The 20,775-nt window shown below is 37.4% G+C and overlaps 1 protein-coding gene across 3 annotated transcripts in view; it reads left to right on the top strand.

Annotated features, from left to right (window-relative positions):
- The window catches only part of LOC125693376 (VPS10 domain-containing receptor SorCS1-like), a 272,191-nt gene that overhangs the window by 167,235 nt on the left and 84,181 nt on the right, over positions 1-20,775 (top strand). For all 3 annotated transcript variants that reach the window (XM_048945241.1, XM_048945240.1, XM_048945239.1), the window contains exon 5: positions 9,466-9,539. In XM_048945241.1, the coding sequence (XP_048801198.1) occupies positions 9,466-9,539 (74 nt within the window). The remainder of the gene's footprint in view (positions 1-9,465; positions 9,540-20,775) is intronic.

Raw genomic sequence — 20,775 nt, 5'->3', positions numbered from 1 at the left:
TTTGAATTGTGCTCAGGAAAAGCCTCTCTCTTTTGACGGACTACAGATAGGACCGGGGAGGTAGTTTGCATAAAGCTAACATTAAACTGTGTGAATAACTCCCTTTTCCCTGGGTTACTCCTGCAACATTCTACATTATTTATGTAATAAGAACAAGGTTTCCAGCAGACTAGATTGTCTTTGATGCTTAATGTTGGAGATTAAATGTGGTAGGGAATTTGCACATTGAAAAATACATGGCCCAGCCTTTGCAATGTTGTCCTGTATGGATGATCTCAGATATCCTTTCTAGATTACCAGCACCCATGCCACAGTACCTCCTACTCTAAAAAGTGTCCAGGAGCTTATGATTCTAAACAAGCACAAAAATATCTGTGTTTGTAGCTAAAGTTTTTTTCATACTCTTCATGGGAAGTCCTTAAGCACAGACACCCACTGGGCATTCTGATGACACATCTTGCACACAGGTCTTTGCCTTGTTATCTCTAGGACAACTGATTAGTATTTGGTGGCAACCAGTGTACTGAAATGAACAAGGAAGGGACATCAAACCGAATTGTCCAACTGTTAATTTGTTAGAATTTTTCTGTCTTTACTCTCATAGTTCATTGTCTCAGTAAGAAGACTAATGCAGTCAGATTATATCTTTTTTGTTTTTTTTTTAACTGTCCTTAAGCCAATGCACAGTGACATAAAATAGGGTTTTCTTGTGGGCACATCAGTTTTTTACACCTCACTAAGTATAATGTACTCAGTGAGTTTAAAGTGTAAAGTTTAAAAAGTAGAATAGAAATAAAAATGGGAGAAATCCCTAATGCTTCCCAGTCACCAGGAAAAAAAAAAAAAAAAGTCTAAACATAGAAAAAGAGCAGAGCCCAGCTGCAGATGCATATCTGGACACAAGTGTGATCAGTGAAACAGAAAGAAGGACTCCTGAGCAGTAATCACTGTGCTCTACTGCTGACTCACTTATCTTTTAGTTTATGAATAATATATAATATATAATATATATTATAAATTAATATGTCCTTGCTTATCCATCTGTATATGCATAAGCCCTCTGTACCCCTAGAGAAGTTGTTCATTTACTGCTTTGGGATTCTTGTCCGCGTATTTGTTACACTGCAAAACTTTTTGTGCTCTACGTAAGTTTTATTTTTCTACCTTTTTTTTTTTTCTCTTCAGAATCAAACAGCACACTGGACTAGGAGTAAAGAAATGTGATTGCTGTCATTAGGGCTACCACTGATCTCTATGGCTTTGAGTAACTTCCTTCACTTTTCTTAGATGATTATCTTCTCTTTTCCAACAGTCATTTGTTTTGACTGTATGCTCCTATGTGTCTCCTTTTTCTTATTATGCAAAGCACCTGTCAACACTGAATTCATGTGGAGCCATAGGTTCTAGTGTAGTAAAAATGCAAAGCTATGCATGTGTGCATGACAATTCCAATGCTTTGTCCTGAATTCTGTTTAGTCAAAGCCTTTTCTGTTCTATTCTCATTCTAATAGGGTACATCTTTTTAGTTGATAATGTATTTCTTTAAATTAGTCACCTAAACAGTTATGAACATACCTAATAATTTCTCAGCATAACAAAAAGCAAATGCAGGATGCTCTGTTACAGAGATGCCTGTTGCAGAGATATTGGAGCTTTTAACAGAGAAAGAAATTATCCTTGAGGATAACTTACCAAGCAGAGTAGTAAATTCATTATCCCTCGGAACTGAGATTTGATGGCTTTCCAAAAGATTCAAACATTGAGACTGTATGTCTCTCCAGAAGGTGCAGTCTAGCTGTACAGCCATCGGTTGTCACCTTATATAATTCTCTGTACTGCTTGAATTAGTGATTAAGACTCTGCAGCATCTGTTTGGATGAGAACAGACGGATGACACTAGTAGTTCTTTCTGGCCTTAAGATATATATGCTGGGGGATTCCTTTAATTATCTGCTGGTAAAATTGTGTTTCCTGCTATGTGTTTAGTATATAAATAGAGTGCACTAGAGACATCTTGCTAGTATAGTTGCTTGCTTCGATAAAGCCAGAACACCAGCATATGGATCGTGTCTGAGAATGCATGAGGAGTTAGGTAAGAGGAAAGCTGAGGGACATCTTAAGCATGTTTTGATCTGACAAACATACTAAAAAGAAGTTGCTGTGATACAGCTGTAATGAACAAGTCTATGTGGTGCTTTTGTTCATCATCAAAAGCAACTGCAGGTCTGCAGGCCTCGTTGATGTTTGCAAGGGCTGTGGAGCAGGTATCTGAAAGCTTTATCCCTCTGATATGTATCCATCCATTTTCAATATACACCAATTGTTGGAAAACCTTATTGATGGCTTCTGTGTGGCATGATTAATGGATTGCTGTAACTTCAAACATTGTAGATCTATGCAGTGTCTATGAACTTTTTTTTGTTTCAAAGATTTTAAGCATCTTAACAGTGGAACTTTCAACTAGATTAGAGACTGGGAAAATAAAGGAGTGTCAGCCCTGTAGCCCATTTGTGTATTCTGCATCATTAGTCTTATGATCTGTTCTAGGGAAGATGTACCATGTGTGATTTCAGATTCTCTGTTAGTTCAAAACACCTATATTAGTTTGGTTTTGGATGAAAAAAAGCCTGGTCCACCGCTCTTCGCTGAAACAAAGTATGATTCAGGGAGTAACACCAAATCTCTTAGTCATTGACTGCTCATAAGGAGAAATGCTTTGTTCAGTAATTTATCTAAATTGAATGCATCTTAGCATCCAAGTAAACTGTGCTGCTTCACATTGAAGGAGATATCTCCAGTGCCAATGTGGAAACCTCTCTCATGATAATCTTTGATGTAACAGGTGGATCCTCCTGAAGATTTAGGACCATAAGGGCTACTTAATACACCTATATAAACATGTTCAATCTTACATTCCCACTTGATGCACTAACCCCATCCTTTTCTGCTGACTGCGTATAAAGAAAAAGAAATGTAAGCTTGATTGTTCTTCTAGGGTCGTAAATTGAAGTACAATTCTGAATTGCAGCAATCCATATGGAATCTATCCTATTGCTCTTTGCTTTCCTGAATGTTGTAGATTACTTCTAAATATACTGTTTCACAGATGAATGCTATTTGAATAATGCCTCTATGAACAATGAGAATAATGAATGTACAATCACTTCAAATACACCTGCGCCTAGTAGTAAGAGTACAATCTGTCAGTAATAAACTTATTCAGTACAAATGAATAGGGATGAAAGGAAGGACTTGATTGTATTTATTTCAAATTACATTGTTGCATCTTCAGAAATCTGTTTTTATTTAGTTGACTGTGATCGGACAATAATTAAATGGTACTATTTGAATGTTGTGTTCTTTGGTAAAACCAAACTGAATTTTTAAAAACTACTAAACTTCTTTAAAAAGAAGTGATCTAAGATGTTTGTGTTGTCCATCAGTACAAAAGTTGTGTTTCAAATGCAGTTTCTTTTGTCAGTTAATGGTATTTGAAGGGATTAATGTGAAACACTGTGATCCGGCCTAGTTTTAATCAACTCATGGAAACGCCAGGAGATTTAAGAGGCGAGCAGTCAGCATATGTGAAGAAATAAGGTTAGAGGGATTGACCCAGTAAAAAACTTCTCAGGAAATCAGTGGTGAATATGAAACAAACCCAAGTCTTTCAAATATGTGCTGAGCTAGTTTTCCAGATGGCTCTAGAGTTGAATTGCCTTGGTCAGATCTATGTCGAGGAGGAATAATTGGAGCTTTCATGTATGGTAGAGGTGAGAAAAAGATACCTTTTTCTTTTGTGAATGCAAGAATACTCATGTTGGTAAATACAGTCACCAAATCAAATTAGATCTTGAGCCATTTTCCACTGTAACTTGTTGAGGGTAAATGTCTTAAGAAAATTAATGGGAACTATTATCTTGCTCAAATTATTTCCTTTGTATCGCTACCAGCATGCAATTTAAATCACATTTTCCTCAGCCAGATTCCAAATTTCCTTGTATGTATTCTTTTTTTTTCTGCATAAAATTAAATCATTGCACAAAACTGAATATCCTCATCATTAGAGGAAGAACGTGGAACTCTAATATGATTTAACATCAGTGTGTGAAGAATAATCAAAACTGAATGTTTTATCAGAATATCCAATTTGTTTAAATGCTGAATGATGAAACGTTATGGACACCATGAGTCAATCAGATCTGCAGCCCTATTGTTTAGGTGGTAAAATGAATCAGAGGCCATGAGGGACTCCATGCTTGATAAAAGCTTTGACTGGGAAAATTTTGTTGAGAACAAATGATAGGTCTTGACTGACATGATGACCCTTCAAATGATATTTTACCGGAATTGGTGGGTCATTCAGATTCTCAGTGCATGGTATATGTAACCTGACTTTCAGCATCAGGTGTTAAATGAGTAACTGTTTGTTTGATGTCTTGGATGACATATAGATTACTTTGAATGTCTTTGGTGAGTTCAGTGAGCATAAAGGTAGCTCTGGGAAACACAGAACTCTGCTAATTGATGGGGATAAGGGCTTCTTTCTTTAATACACATTTGCATTTGCTAGTGACATCTGTTTGATGATGTGCTTTGTTAACCATTAGGTTGAGCAGCCAAATAAAATTAGTTCAGCCACTTCATAAGAGCCACGTTTTTGGCTGGGAAGATCTCATGGAAAATTCAGTGTTCATGAAGGAAACAGGTGTTTTGGAATACAGTTTTGTTAAAGTGCATCTCCCAAGCTCATCCAGATGTAGAACTTCATGAAACTGCTAACAGCTTATTGTTTGTGCTAAACATGTGAGTTAATATCAGAAGTTTTCAACTTTGTAATTCTGTTAGATCTAAACAGACAAGTAGGCTCCTCTAGGTTAGAATCTCATACCAACATCAACACAAATCAAATTTGTTTGATGCCTAGAAAACATTTCCCTTCAAAGCTCTTATTTTAGCTACATGTTTTGTAGCTTCTAAAAGACATGCAAAATAGTACAAGGAAGTACAAAGCCAAGTCTGCTGGAAGATTTGGGAAAGAGATGACTCCTCAGTTAATGTAATTTGTTTTAACTCCATAAATGTGGAGGAAGGACTGATGTTTTATTGTACTTGAGACCTCCACAGCAGACTCAAAGCAAGCAAGGAGTGATGATTCTTCATGCAGTGTTAGGTTGTGGAGCTCCTTGCTTACCGTAGTATTCTGTGGGTGCTGAAAGAATAGAAGGGATTACATAGAACAACTTAAAAGAGAAAAAGTATTGAGAAATACTAAAGAAATACAACCTCTCACTCAGAAAGACCCTGAGCCAAGGATTGATGGAGTTTGAGACCTTATTTAGAAGAACTGTTGAATATACTAAGTTTTTGAGTATGCAAGTATTTTGGTTTTCCAAGCATCTGTTGAAGGCTGTTTATAAAAAGAGATGGTAGTGAAATTGCACTTCATTCTAATCTAATTCAGTAATTCCTCTGTAGTCTGACATTAAAGAAAATGTTTCATTACCTGGATCAAATTAATACCCCCTAACGCTGGCTTTGCCAACTCTGGGGCTGTCTTTTTCTCACATAGATTTAATGTTTCCATTAGAACAGATGTTCTCTGGTTTGAATGGGCCCGTGTTGCTTTTGCAGTTTCAAACACTGCCAGGTGCTCAACTAGAGAATGGCTGATTTCCCCAATTTTTAAGAAAATCAATTTGATAGATTCACTTTGATTCACTTTAATATAAGGATGGTTATTCTTGTAATTTGTTTGAGGTAAGCAAATGTATGCAGAATTGCCTGAACTCCTAGGTTGATAAGGTGCTTGGTGGCTGAAAAGTATATTAGAAATAACATAGGAAAATATGAGAAAACAGTCTAATTTTCACCATTTTGAATAGTGAAACCTTTTACAGAAGTACCTATCATAGGGAAACCTTTTCCTTATACGTACGTTCACTTACAATTTTCCTGTATTATTATAGCTAATGAGAGCCCCACGAATCTTTATGTTGTGTAAATGCATACCACAATAGATGATTTCTACTCTGAAGAGCTTAGAAATCTGACTGCAAGAGAAAGTGTGTAGGAGGTACAACTACAAAAGAGAAGAGGAAGTAGGAAGAGTTTTATTCCCCAGTGAAGAAGGGTCAAATCTGAGAGATCAATATAAGATTCATACTTTATAGTGGTTTTGTCTTAGTGAGAACAGAAACATCAGATCACTACTTGGCCCTGAGCTGAAAACATACACTGAAATTGTAGAAGGTTTGTTTTTTATTTATGGTTGAAATAAGAGTTGTAGTAGAGAACATTATCTAATTTCTGTCTCCTAATGAAAATTGTCAACAAACTGCAGTAATTGCCGAAGAAAATAAAATGTAATCTCTGAAGGGACTGCACAAATGAGTCTGTCAGAAATCATCCCAGGAGAGAAAGAGCTTCTATAATGACAATAAAATATGATGTTGGGTTAAAAAAAAAATCCATACGAGCACTGTAACTGCTAAATGAGGAAGAATATTCCCTGCTGTATCATATTTGGTACTTCACAAAATCCTAGACTCCAAATATTTCTTTTTTTCTTCTCCTGGTCTAACTAAATAAACTCAGGTTAAGCTGAACGATACTTAAAATTTCTGGAAAAAAAATAACTTTAATGTAAAGAATATTTTCCCTTTTGTTGGGGATGGCACCTAATATGGGGAATTCCCCTTCTGAAAGTACATTGGTGCTGCTGCGAATCAGTGAAGGCTAAGATTGGTAGAGATAATGGCAAAGGAATAAAGCCTCTAAAGTCTGGTTATTAAACTGTTTCTTTAAAGACAGTAAGAGCTTTGGGCATGAATTCCCAGGGATCTGATATTTCCCTGTGAGAGTTATTTCCTTTTCTCATGTACTTTTCCCAGCTCACTGGGCACTGACTTCTGTTATGAGAGGAAAATACTGACATAGTAGAATTGCTGTATCTATTTCCTTCCTTTGAAACAAACGCCAGTCTTGCATTTCTCTTCTTTTTCCTGACTCCCGTCTTTTGTTCAGGGCACACAGTAAGAGATAACAGGTTTCCCTGGGAACAGTGCAGCATCACTGCTCCTCTCTGCCACAGAAATCATAGATTTGCCAAATGAACAGCCCCTCCAAATACTTCTGAAAGAGCCAGGGGGAAATGGGGTGGTGGGAATGCTCAACAATTTGGTACTGCACTGAGGTTGTAGGCATGAAAGAGGATGCTATACAAGAACGAATAAAACTTCTGCCAGCCATGGTAAATTATTTTAGGGTATTGTTACTATCAATGATAAATTCTAAAAGGTTGTAACTTTCTGGAAGTTGTCCTCAGGGAAACTAGAGAGAGTAGTGATATAATGGGGGAAAAACAACACTTACTGTGATGGTTCCAGCTCTCTGAGAGCATCAGTGACCCTGGAAATCTTGCATCCCACATATGGGTCTGGAAGTACAGAAGTGTTTACTGAGTTTTTCGTATTGATCTTTGTTCTTAATTAAAGTTTTACTGTGAGACAATATCAACTTTATTAAAGTTTAAATTATTCTATTGAAGAGTTATTGGCATTGAAGAAACCACTTTGCCATAAGAGGGAAAGTATTGGTAAAACAGGTAACAGTAACTTAGTGATCATATATGAGTTTGTATTATGCAATAATGAAAGCAGGTCTGGAAATGGACTTTGGAAGTGAAGGAGGAATAAATGCATCCAGTAATAGCAATACTCTTGACTGGGTGACCTTAGAGCACTTTTAGAAATTTACTGTTATATGTTCTAGAGGATAAATGAGGTTTCTTCTTTTATTGGTAGGGTTAGTGAATATTAACGTTTCAAACAAAAATATATTTATAGTTAATGAAAAGTAGGAGATTCACCACTGAAATTTCAAGAGGTTATTATGCAATTCCATTTGAAAAACTGAACTGTGTTTCCTTTGCCTGACCTGGTTATTTTCTATTCCCTCTCCTTTCTTCCCTGTCTCTTCTTTGGCAATATTTTCAAGAAATTTTCAACAAATTTTCAAGAAGAAAATGAGATGAGAAAAAAGAGGTGAATAACCAGCTTTAATGCTTAGATTTCAGTATATGTACAGTACGCTTTTTATCAAACAGCTGTTATAGATGTTATTAGTTTTTCTATGCTATTCCAAGGTTTTAAAGAAGGGAACCCTAGGGATGTAGTGATTTGTGATGGCAATGTAATGCAGAAGAAAAAGTGGACCTCAAGTTTTCTCAAATCGTGGTCACGTATTTTTTTTAAAACATTCAAATCATCTTTCTGGTCAACCCAGAGCCTTAATATCAGCTTGTCTCCTCAGTGATTCTCTCGGGCTTCCATCCTTGTCTTATCCCAATCCAGTGCCACTACATGTTCCAAAAAAATCAATCAAAAATTGCACATCAAGATTCAGATTGCTTGCATTTTTAACTAAGTCTCTTTGAAGTCAAGAAAAGGGTTCAACAACTCCTTTCAAAGAAGAAATTGACCATGTCTGTCAGACAAGAGAAGGGGGGGAAATGGAATGAGTTTGCAAGAAAAAATATAGGGCTGATTGCCTCTCTGTGTTTCTATGTGAAAAAAAGTGAAGTAAAATAAAGCAAAGAAAAACAGAACCCAAATGATCTTCTGCTATTCTTCTGAGAATTATCTGATTGCAGCATTTATGGAAAGCAGCTGCTTGTAAGTGCTCTATAAAAGTCACATTTGTATATTATTCCACAAAGACATACCAAGTATTTATAATACCTGTATGTGTCTTTTTTTGCTGACCTTTCTCAGTCTTACTTGGTATTTATTGTTGAAAGATCTTCTGATGTGATTGATGTATTTGGTTATTGTTTGTGTAATCAGGCTAGAAGGCTGTGTCACATTGCTTGTAGGAGCAAAGTGAGAATTGCAGGCTTCCAGGTACAAGTTGTTTGTGTTATTTCAACTCAACCAGTACTGCATACACAAAATTTGGACATATTGGGGCAGTTCTTGTGTTCCACATTAAAAAACTTTTCTGAAGATGGTGACTGGTAACTAGGAAGAGATTGACCTTCTGATGCAATATCAAGGAAGGCAAGCCTGTGTATCCGTTGCGAGAGCTGTTAGGATATCAAAGTTCTGTGTTATGTTCCACATCAGGTGTCTATCACAAGCTTAACATAACAGGCAGCCTTCTCACACTGCATTATTTTGTTGCCTGAGAGTGCCACAGTGAACTAGATAATGAGTTTTCAGTGTGTTTGATCATTAAGGTAAAAGCAGTTGTGTGCCATGTTGCCCCACTCAGTATTTTTTCCACCCTAAAAATCACTGCAGATGCTTTTCAACTGTCCCAGACATATCCTTTTAAGACTGGGGGAAATAAAACCTGGGCTTCCTGTCTCAGAAGACTTCTTCAGACTTTCAGATTGATTTCTCTACTGCTGTTGAGTTTTATGGTGATTCTTGACTGATTTTGTTGTTTGTTTTTTCTTGTCCCCAGTTATTCAGTTCAGTGGAGTTTGGCAGAAGATGGCTGCTTCTTCATGAAGGAGTTGCACCAAACAGGTTCTACTGGTAAGAGCAAAAACCTCTTTTCCCAGGTAGAATTTCCCCATAGGTATAGAGATCTTGAAATGAAAGCTTGAAGGCAGTGTGGCTGAATGCAGTCTGCATCACTATCAATCTCTTGTTGTTGGGATTAACTTTGAACTGGCATTAAAGGGGCATTATTCCTGCTGTTCTGTGTTTAAATAGAACTTGAAAGTAGGGTCTTTGATCTAAGAATGATGCACAACTGAAATATTCCGAGTCTGAAGAGAGCATTGATTGTGGAGGGGAGAGTTCTGCAATTTCTTGTGTACATTTTGGGTTGAAACTTAACTAAATTCATCATAAGCTTGCTTGCACTCAGAGTGAAGTCTTGAAGCCTCTGAAGACAGTAGCTTTTCTGCCATGCTGCTGGTGAACATCACCTGCTCCAGTGACTAATGTTATGCTTTTAACTGGTGTTAGACCTAGTTCAATCCCTGAAAATGAGCAAGTTAATGACCACTGAAGTAGGCACACACAATTCTTCACTGTGAGCTTAAATCACTTTGTAATACTGCGTGTAGGCTGCTTGTGCCAAGATTTCCAGTCTGAGTTCAAGCTTTGTGGAGAGCTGTATTGCATAAGTCCTGTTACTGAATCTTTGAATGTCAATCAGCTACAGCAGTGGTGAAACATTTTGGAGTTCGGTGCCAAGGTTACTTGAAAGAAATTTCAAAGGTCTTTGTCACAAGCTCAAATCTTCACTGCACATGTGGGTGAAAACTGAGGAATTAAGGAGGCACTGCTCTATTTTCTTGTAAATATGGTTGTCTTAACTAAACCAAAATTGAAGTTTAATTGTTTGTATTTAGGCTTATTCCTCTTTTTGCTTACAATGACATCAATCTTCAAGTGCTCTTGCCAGCTCTGTCTGGAGGTGGGAGTTCACCTGTGAGCAGATGTTGGCTCTTGTCCCACGAATCTGGACTTTAAATTAAAACCTTTGGAAAAAGCAGTCATTCTGAAATCAGAATGTGATGAATCAGATGATTTAAGTGAAATCCCAATAGGTGACTACTAAACTATAAGTTTGTGCCTGTTCCTTAGGTTTTGAACGTACTAAGACTTAGGAGTGGTTTGGTCAAATATTTTCTTTTAATTTCTGGAAGAAGTAAGAGCTCTAGGTCAAATTTACTTCAAAGCTGAATTAATATTTGGTTTGCAAAGGATATAGACTAAAAATTTCTTTTGCTGCTCCTGATTTTTAATTTCTAATCAGAATCTATTACCTGAGGCTTTTGCAAGCTCAAATCCACATTAAATTTAGGCTTGCTTTTCTGTGTTTGTATACACGTATTTATGCGCCCCCATTTTATTTTATGGGGCTGCTAACAGGGTTTCTAAGTGTCAGATACAAACACAGCCCATCTACATGTTTCGGTATTTCTGGGCTAATAAAAGTAGAAAATCTGAGAAACTGGGTGATCCAGTTGTTGAGAAAGCCAACAAAATTGTACTGACTGAAGAAGGTCAAAAAAGGAGAGAAGGGGATTGATTGTCCTTGTTCCTGGATCTCTGTGTCCTGCTCTTCACTCCAAACCTTTTGAAGTTTCCCATCATTAGTTACAGTAATGGTTTATCATAAATTGAGCAGATAGATTCTGAAATAAGAATAATGATGAAAATGATCATTTTTTCCTTTTTGTGGAGCTCAGACTTTGAAGGCCTCTTAGAACCTTACAAATAAGAGAAGACCTGGAGCTTCAAAGGCAAACAAGAAACTGAATAGATGAAAAGATGTTCCAACCACCCATCTAATTCCCTATAGCCATAAACAAAACATGAAACTGCAACTCTGTATTTTCACCTTGAACAAAGTGTCCCTTAGGTAATATACCTCAGTGTAAACTAAACTATAATTCTACTATCAAAATTAAAACTAATGTGGCTTATAGAGACAGTGTTAAATCTTGTTCTGGATTATTTACTGGGGTCATCATTGCCTTGGAAAATAAAACCAGCTCCAATTATATAGCCACTGCCAGGCCTCATAAGGAAGGGCAGCCCTTTGCATTCATAGTGTAGATACTGCTGACCCTCCATGCAAAGAAAATGAAAGGTAATTGGGACATAAGCCGATGCAGATGAGCAGTTAAAATCCAGAATTCTACAGCAGTATATGTATATCCACAGCTCTTGAATAGTTTTGGTAGAGTGTCATTTGGTGCCTCATGTTTGTTTTTTGAGAAATTATTATTATGTGCAGAGTTTAATCAAACTGAAGGTGTAATGCTGACTTTCAGTTAGTGTTGAGGGTAGAAATGAATATAAAGGAAAATGTCTCAAAGTCACAAATTTCCAAGGAAATAAGCCTACAGGGACTCTCTCTCCTATTCCTTTTTCTAAATCAAACAGATTTGAAGGGATCCACCCGGACACAACTGTGTTGTTCAGAGAATGATGGCTTTATATTCTCTGTGGAGAATGAAGGCTATATTCCAATATCTAAGAAAGGCTTCATTTACTGGAAGGAAGGAACATCTGGAGGGTGTTCCATCTAAAAGAATTTGAACAGTTGACGCAAATATGCATTCTCTTAATTTCTTGCTGATATTTGTATTTGCATTTTATTCTGTTACATCGGTTTACCAGTTAGTTTCTGGGTCACTCAGTCCAGAGTAAGACCACAAAGATGATCCAAGGGATGGAACACCTCCCTTGTGAGGGCAGGCTGAGAGAGCTTGAGGCTGTTCAGCGTGGAGAAGAGAAGGCTTCAGGGAAATCCTGAGAGTGGCTTTTCAGTATCTGGGTGGGGGGGGAGGAGTTAAGAAAGAAGAGGATAGACTTCTTAGCGGAGCCTGTTGTGACATATATAAGGGGACATTTCATTTGGATGTAAGGAAGAAGTTTTTTACAATAAAGGTGATGAGGCACTGGCACAGGTTGCCTAGAGAGGGGGTGGATTCCCTGTCTCTGGAGATACTTGAGATCAGGCTGGAAGGGGCTCTGAGAACCTGATGGAGCTGCAGATGAGTCTCTTTACAGGGGAGTTGAACCAAATGGCGTTTAAGGGTCCCTTCCAACTCTAGGGATTCTATGAGTCACTCTAAGTCTTTTGAATAATCAGCAGTGGGCTTGCTAATTTTAGTTTTAAAAAGACTGCTGCAAGTGCTGCCAGAGAAACATATAATGTCTTATGTCTGTTTCCAAGAGAATTTTCTATTCACTTACTTTTGGTTGCACTGTGAAACATTCTCTCTTACTACCACTCTAGAGAAATCTAAACCTCTGAAGATCATTAAAGTAATCTGCCGATGCCTACTGCATAGCTGTGAGAAAAAGCTCTATGTAGAGACAGCTCTGTAGCTCACAGGTGTTTTGTGTTCTTCCATCATCTATTTCATTAAAAGGGGTCATTAACATGAAAATAGGATCTTTGTTCCTTCAGAGCTCATCCCCTCTTTTTATTCTTCTACCCTCAGCTGTGAGTAATGCTCTGACATCTGCAAGTGTGATGAAAGAGATTATGGAGAAATGTATCTGGAGTGTGAGAAAGAGATGAGCAGATAAACCCTTAAAATTAAGTGTGTTGGGCAGCCTTTAGTGTAAAGGGCTGTAGTAAAATTGTCATTTCTAATAATTGCTGTAATTAGGGTATCTTATCACGTGTCTCTCTGCATAATCTAGATATGTGGAAGCGGTATACGGAGGTATAAAGTGTAATGCACTCAACTCTGTGCCTGGTGACAATGTTAAAGCATACACACTGCATACACCTCAAGGATACTGCAGTTCTGCTCCGTATTCACATTTTTTTTTATACTTTTTTGTTATTTCTTTGATTGGTTCTTGTTATTTTGACAGGAAAATTCATGAAAGTTGGCATGGTGCTTGGTTATTCTGGAACTGTGCTGCATGAAAATACTATAATTGCTAGGAAGGAGTATTCCAAGCAATATTAATCCAGCGAGTAAACAACTTAATGTTTATATAGTTTAATGTTGCTAGCATAGTTGCTTACTAATGTGATCAGTATTAGGGAAAGAGAATGCAGTAGATGTTAGATAAATGCTTTATCTAAATGCTTCTGAGTTTATTTTTATAATCTTTGTTGATTTTCTGCATACATTCCTGGAATTTTGCTGGCAAAGACTATGGTTTGTAGTGAATGCAAACATGAGCACAATTGCTAGATCAATCACATTAGGAACTACTTTATTTTTTTCCTGCTCGAAGTGGTCCTGTCATCCAGTCAAAGCTCAATGGTGATACCTTGTAACTTGCAAATCCAAATATTCATGACCAGTGGCTTCAAAATGCCTAGTCAAAGTGAGTATAGCTTGCTACAGCCAACAAGCAAAATTGCTCATTAAAATATAGAATTTTTTTTAATCAAAATATCATGCTGGCCTTACAAAAATAAAATAACTGATTAAAATGCTCATTGAAATGTCTGCAAAACATATTTTTTTAATTGAGACATCTTCTGAAAAGATTCTCAGCTAAGTCTAATTAGTACCTACCCTTGAAAAATTTAGAGAAAAAAAAAGTAAAATAATAAAAATGTCTTACAAGCATACAATGGTAAAAATTCAGTTAGTAAATCATAAAAAGCTATAATCACTAAATGCATCACTGCAGTTAGTTTCTTTTCGTGTTTGTGTACTGCGCACAGATAAGCAGGTGGAAGAAATACAAGAGAAGTATCGTTCCGTATTTCAAGAATCTGACTGTCATGATCAGACAAAAAATACTGCTTGGGATTTTCATGTACTTGCATGAGCATGGAGGTTGGACTGGAAATAAAAATACATCATTGTACATCTTATTTTCAGTAGGATTGCGTGCCCATGATATTAATGGTTCCCTAATGACTTTATGGGAGATACGTCAGTTTGGGAAAAGGTGTTGCTGTGTGTCCCCTCCATCTTGTGTTTTTCTGGGCATGGGAGAGCAGAGAAAATGAATGCAAAGATCATTTAAAAAAAAACCAAAACCAACATAACACAGTTAACCAACCCTTCCACTCAAACAATACAGAGATATGCATACACACTGAAAAGGAGAAAAAGATAAATCCGTAAGCAGCTGGGAGGACAGATGAGTAGATAAGACTGTATATGTGTTTCTTTTATGAGCAACAGGAAAGAAAGAAAATCTTTAGACTAGAATTATACAGTATATATCTTTTCAAGAGTTGGCTAGAAAATATATTTTAAAAGGTCTGACTGCATTCATTGTAGCAGCAAAAAGAACTGAAAATCAAGGGGAAAAATGTGTCAAAGCCCTGTTAAGAACTCCATTATATTCAAGCAATTGGAGCAAGCCAGGCAAACTGTCCCCACTTTCTTGTCAAATTTTGGCTTAGTGAAATTTGCACACCTACCCAGGTGGGCTGAAGTCATTTAAATGACACAGTGTCTGGGCTGTTTACAGATGATGCTGCGTATTGCTAAACAAGACTTTTTAATCACGGCAGAGCAACTGCTGACGGCTGACAGTGAAGATGCCAATCAAACGGCATTGTGACAGCCTGACCAGAAAATCATCTGCTTAATCTAACACAAAACCCATACCTGATGAATTGGACTATACTAAAAAATTGAATAGGAAAATACATATTATTTTAAAGCTTAAAAATTGTTGAGATGAGCACATGCCAGACAGGCATATCATGGAAGGACCCATGACAGGTTTCAGGAGATCTGAATTGAGTAGCTGGCTTGCTAATATTTTTTGGTAGTTTCATGGCTGCCAGCCTAAAGATACAGGTGGGCTGCAGGTTAGCAATACTGCCAAGTACAAGAATTAAGAACGCATTTGCAAACATCTCTTTCCTTGGGCTGCTATTAACATTACTGATGGTGAACAACATGTTAGAGCGCGTGGTCACCATTCATTGCCCTAGATATACAGTTTTCTCACTGGAAAGATCAGCATAATATCCTATCTAGCCAGGGTGCAAGAAAAAAGCATATTCTCTGTTTGCAATGTTCACCAAAGACCACAGTGATATTTCAAAGGATTAAATGAAAACCTCTGCTTATAGTTCCCAGATGCTTTGACCCTCATGGAGCTCTATCTTTTTGCTACAAGTGAAGGCTGAAATCTCTCAGATTTATCCAGGGAAGCAGGATTTTTTTCCTGTCTTGCAGATATGTACAGCTCTGCCAGACCCATGTGAATCAGCAAGGAAATAAGAAAAAGGCATGCAGCATCTTCTTTCTGTTGCTGTTAAAAGCTCATTTAGAATCTTTGGATTTATTACAAGTCTTGGTTCTTAAGAAACTAACATCCAAAATACATATCTTTCTTCTTTGGACAAGAATGAGAAAATTAGCTGAAGTCATGCAGCAGGGTACTGGTCAAACTCTGGTCCTCTGAATGTATAATAATCAGATCCTCTGGTCCCAGTAGTCTCTTGAGAAAACTTGTTACTCGATTCAGGATAAGTTGGAGCAAAACATAGCTCCTCAGTCTCAAAACCTTAGTTTGGCATAGTTCTATTTTGTGAGGGGGGGGCAGGGGGGAAGAATTCTTGACTGTTTATTGTGGGAACTCCAAAGATAGGTGTAAAAGAATACCTTGAATGTAATCCTAAAATTCATCACACATTACCCATTTATCTGAGTTTGCCCCCTCCTCACTTTAGAGTTTTGTTCTTCAGTTGTAAGTAGGGAGGATGGAGGAGAAGAGGTATACTCCATCTGAGTAAGCATTTGGGATTGAACCAGCCTATTCTGATTGATATACAGGTTGGTGTGATTTGATTTCAACTAATTTATCTTTTTAAAAAAATGTATATATATATATCTAAAGATACTTCATAAATGAGGGAAGGTTTCCATACACTTTTAACTTTTTCCTGGTTCTTCATGTTTCCCTTACAGAAGATGTACGGATGTTGACAGGCATTAATATACCTGTTTCAAATCTGGTTTGGGGAGTTCATAACATAAGCCTGCAATGCTTATAACTCTGAAACAAGTCAATTTTCAGCAAGCACTGGACTAAGAAGCTGGTTGCTCTGGATACATCTATAAAGGAGAGCACATGAAAGGACAATTATGTAGTGAATGTAGCTGCAGATTTGTCTGGGTCAATTTCAGGAGGATTTCAGTGCTGTTTTTTGTTATATGGTTAATGAGAAGTATATTCTCTAAGAAGAGTTGACTTGACACTTGCTGTAAATGACTTCCTGACCTCCTCCAGAGCATCCTGACTGGGCCACAGCACTACCAGACACCAGAGATGCGTCTTTGTACAGTGGGAAGCTGTGATCCTATTAGGCTGTACCAGCAAAAAAATAAAATATTATTTTAGTGTTAACAGCAACAGATATCTGGTTTTCCTGATCAGAATGGCTCAAGTGGAAAGTGTCTACCTGGTTGTGCTTTATTCACTGCACTATTATTTCCCATCCCCTCTAGAGAAAAGGTGATGAAGTCAAGAACCATAGGATGGATTTGGCCCAATGGCTGCAAGTTGAATTGCCCAAATTGGAGCATTTCATCTAATTGGATGATGATGGCAGAATAGTGCAGAGGTATAGAAGGGAAAATCTAATTAGATGATAACTGGGGGGAATTTATTGGCCAAGTGTAAAGAAATAACGTGCTGATTTACATCTGTCTGGAGTCTAGCACTTTGTTTCTAAAACAAATCAGGAGAGTAAAATGGTTAAGAGATGTGAAAGTAGAAACCATTCTTTAGAGAATATTCAAGAAATAGTAAAATCTGTAAAACACCACATAATAGGGAGTAAAGAAACCATGAGAATGCACTGCCTTGCTAAACTCCCTGGGGAGTTTTTTTCATTGAGTGAAAAAGGAACAGAGTATCAGCAAAGTCCTCATGGAGTGAATTTTGTAGTCAAAGAAAAAGGAGCCTGAAGGATTCTGCACTATTTTTATCTGTGCCACATAACAACTTTGTGATCTTGGTCAAATCAGCGAGGTCTCTGTGCTCTTGACTAATCAGAGGAGTTTATCTGCAAAGCTGAGGCCAAAAATTTTCCTAAACCCCTTTTTCTGACTTGTTCTACTCATCTCGTACTTTTCCATCTATCTTGAGCAAATCAGTTGCATGCAGGGAAGGTTACTTAAAGGTTGATTGTCAAGTATCTTTGGACAGAAAGCTCTCTGTTCAGGACTCCATGTTACTATTTTTATGAATGGCAATTAAGATTTAGAGCTTCAGTGGAACTAGTAAAGTTGATGCTACCAAGGACTGTACAAACATCATCTGATGTTGCTGTTTGCACTCTGGCCTTAAAAACAAAAACCTGCCATTCAACAATTTGGAATAAGCTGTCAAATTTTTTAACATGAAGTGACAGCATGTGTCCCAGAGGCAGTGAGGGAGCTGGTTTTGCACTGGCAAGATTTATGATAAGGGATTCATACAAGCGCTGAGGCTAAAGGAAGACAAATCCCTGAAGGCAAATTCTACCAATAATTGAATTACAAAGCCATTATCATGTGCTGAACAGTGCAACTTTATGACTCTATTGTGACAGGATAAAGCTTGATAGAATATTTATGTTCCTAAGACAACTTTGGCACTAAGATCTCTGAGAGCATGTTCTCCAACAGCCAGAAATGGGATCAGGACAAGTTGGCAAGAGGGGAAGTGAAGGTACATAGGCAAATAAGTATTTTTAATGACACGGGGATTAAACTGGGTTTTCCATGCTATGTGCTTTAGTAGAGTTATGCTGATATTTGTCAGCTATCTACCATCCTTTGCTGCATGAACAAATCATACTTTTTGTTTTTTCTTCAAGAGACAGTGAGGGATAGTCATAAAGTCCTGATTAGTCCTGATTCTGTGCTTGTTCATTTCTTCTGACATGGTAGAAATTTGTATAAGATCTCAGTCCCCATAAGAAGAATGAGCCACATTTGCACTTTTATGAGTGGTTCTGGTTGTGCAAAGGTGATAGAATTTCTGTTCTAGCCTTTCATTCTAGGCCTTTTTCCTTCCTTTTTTGCAGCTTCTCTAAAAAAGTCTCAAATTGCTTAGCTTAAGTTACCAGTGATCTTGGCTACTGTGGGCATTTTTCATATGAATTATATATGAAAATTTTTCCATTGAATTTATTGTGCATATTGTCTCAGATATGATGTTGCTCTGTCTGAACTCGAGCATCCAATATCATATGCATCTGAAGCTACTTTTCAGTACACACAAGTCCACGAGATTAAAAGTCTAAAGTCCAGTGCTTTGAGTTCTTTTTTGTGAAAATTGGTAATTTGAAATTAAAAATGCCCCATGTGCAAATTTTTGCTATCCTCACAGTGATGCCCTTCTGCAGTTCTGAGTGGTCTGATGGCCTTATAAGTTTCATCTTTTCCTAATATACGTAAATAATTGCTTTTTCCAATAAAAGTAAATAAAAGGCTAGAGGAAATAGAAATGCAGGATAAAAAGGTCTTTATTGTATTTCCTAGGATCATGGAATAGTTTAGGTTGGAAGGGACCTCTGGATCCCTATGTTCCAGTTCTCTGCTAATGAATGGCCACCCAGAGCAGTTTGCCCAGGACCAGGTCCCGATGGCTTTCAAAGACTTCCAGGGAGAAAACACCACAAACTCTCTAGGCAGTTTCTGTGACTCTGGAGATCTGGTAGGCTTTGGAACTAAGATTTTAGTGAGAAGTCAGACAGAGAGATGGCAAGAGTTAAGTCACTACAGAAATGTGCCAGCTAGCCATGTGCACTGCCAGACTGCTTTTTTATTTTCAGTCTTTTTCTAAATCAGAAGATGATTCTGGGTCTTCTCCTTGTGCTGCTTCTCATGGTTGGATGTAGAATCTGCATTCAGTGCTACAAGCACTGGTATTGATCTGTGAAGCTCTCAAGAGTAGATGACTACTTAGCAAGCATGAAGGGAATTAAAATTTTAGGAAGCAACTTTGTAATAGGACTGGGGGAGCATTACATGATGCATATAATGTGAGCATCTTTTGTAAAGACAATGGGGCAACTTACATTCCTTTTGGCTTTTAAATCTTCTCTCTTTTTCTCTTTTTTTTCTCTTTTTCTGCCCTCCCCAAAACATCCAGACAGTTATACCAACAAACCACTAAAAATATAATTGGAAAAATACAATAGATACTGCTCAGCAGAAGGTGTTGCTAGCATATCCCTGGTATTCTGAAGTTTCGGGGAGGATTAAAGGAATGAGCAAGGGGCATGCCATTATTTTATCATGAAATGAAAGCATAAATAAAAGAGAAGAAAGGTTTGTGGCTGTATGTGTGATTGATAGGTCTCTGAGAATGGATGCTGAAAGAAAAGGACAGAATTGAAGAAGAACAAAGTGTTACCAGCATAGCTACAAAAGCAGATGCTCAGAACAGGGCATGGCAAGGTTTGTGCTGTTTATTTTCAGAGAAATATATGAAAGGAAATTAGTAACTGATTGATTGTAGAGCGTTGCTCACCTGTATCCATGTCCTTTGCAGCGTGTTTGTTTTGTAGGCTGTTAAATCCACAGCACTTTTCCTTCTTTAATTTGTGAAATGTGTGTTGATTTGGTTGTACTGACAAAAGATACTGAAGTAGAATGGGCACTCACCTCAAGTTATAGACTCCAACTTTGAGGCTTTGGAGTTATCTAGGGCGTGTAGTTCTCTTTTTCCATGTATAAGTTTGTATTTATTGATCATGTGATTTTTGGTAGAAGAATTTTCATATCCAGTCATCAATCAGGGCTGGAATTTCCTTATAATAAATTAAGTTTATTCGTTGTATTTCGTACCTATATCATGGGCTTAACACCATTACTTAATGATACGCAGGCTTTTAGAAGTCTGTTGTTCTCACCTACCAACGATCCCTTTTGTCTGTTCTCTTTACTTACAGCCCATGCTACTCCGCTTCAATTTTTAAAATTTAGTTAATAAACATTCTCCAGGTCTGCCACACCATCTTTTCTGAGACACTTATTTGATCATGTGGATGTCTGTAGTGTAGGTATCCAGACATGTTATATTCAATAGTAAGAAACAATCCATTCAGAGATAGTTTGTCTTGTTGTGAAATGAACTCGTAAGACAGTTCAGATGAACCACTATGCAAAACTGCCTCTTTTTCCTCACTGCCTACAAAAACATTTGAGTGTGGCTAGCTCAGAGATCTGTACAGTGTAACAGGGTACAGTGCATATTACTTGAAGTGATTTTTCAGGTAGAATAAAGGGATATATAGAGAAATATCATAGAACTACCATGGAATAAGACAGCATGATATGAGAAAAAGTGACATTTACCATTTTCT

Source organism: Lagopus muta, chromosome 5, assembly GCF_023343835.1.
Source record: "Lagopus muta isolate bLagMut1 chromosome 5, bLagMut1 primary, whole genome shotgun sequence".
NCBI classification, from domain to species: Eukaryota; Metazoa; Chordata; class Aves; order Galliformes; family Phasianidae; genus Lagopus; species Lagopus muta.
The sequence above is the reverse complement of the archived record's forward strand: the minus strand, read 5'-3'. Positions and strand labels throughout refer to the sequence as shown.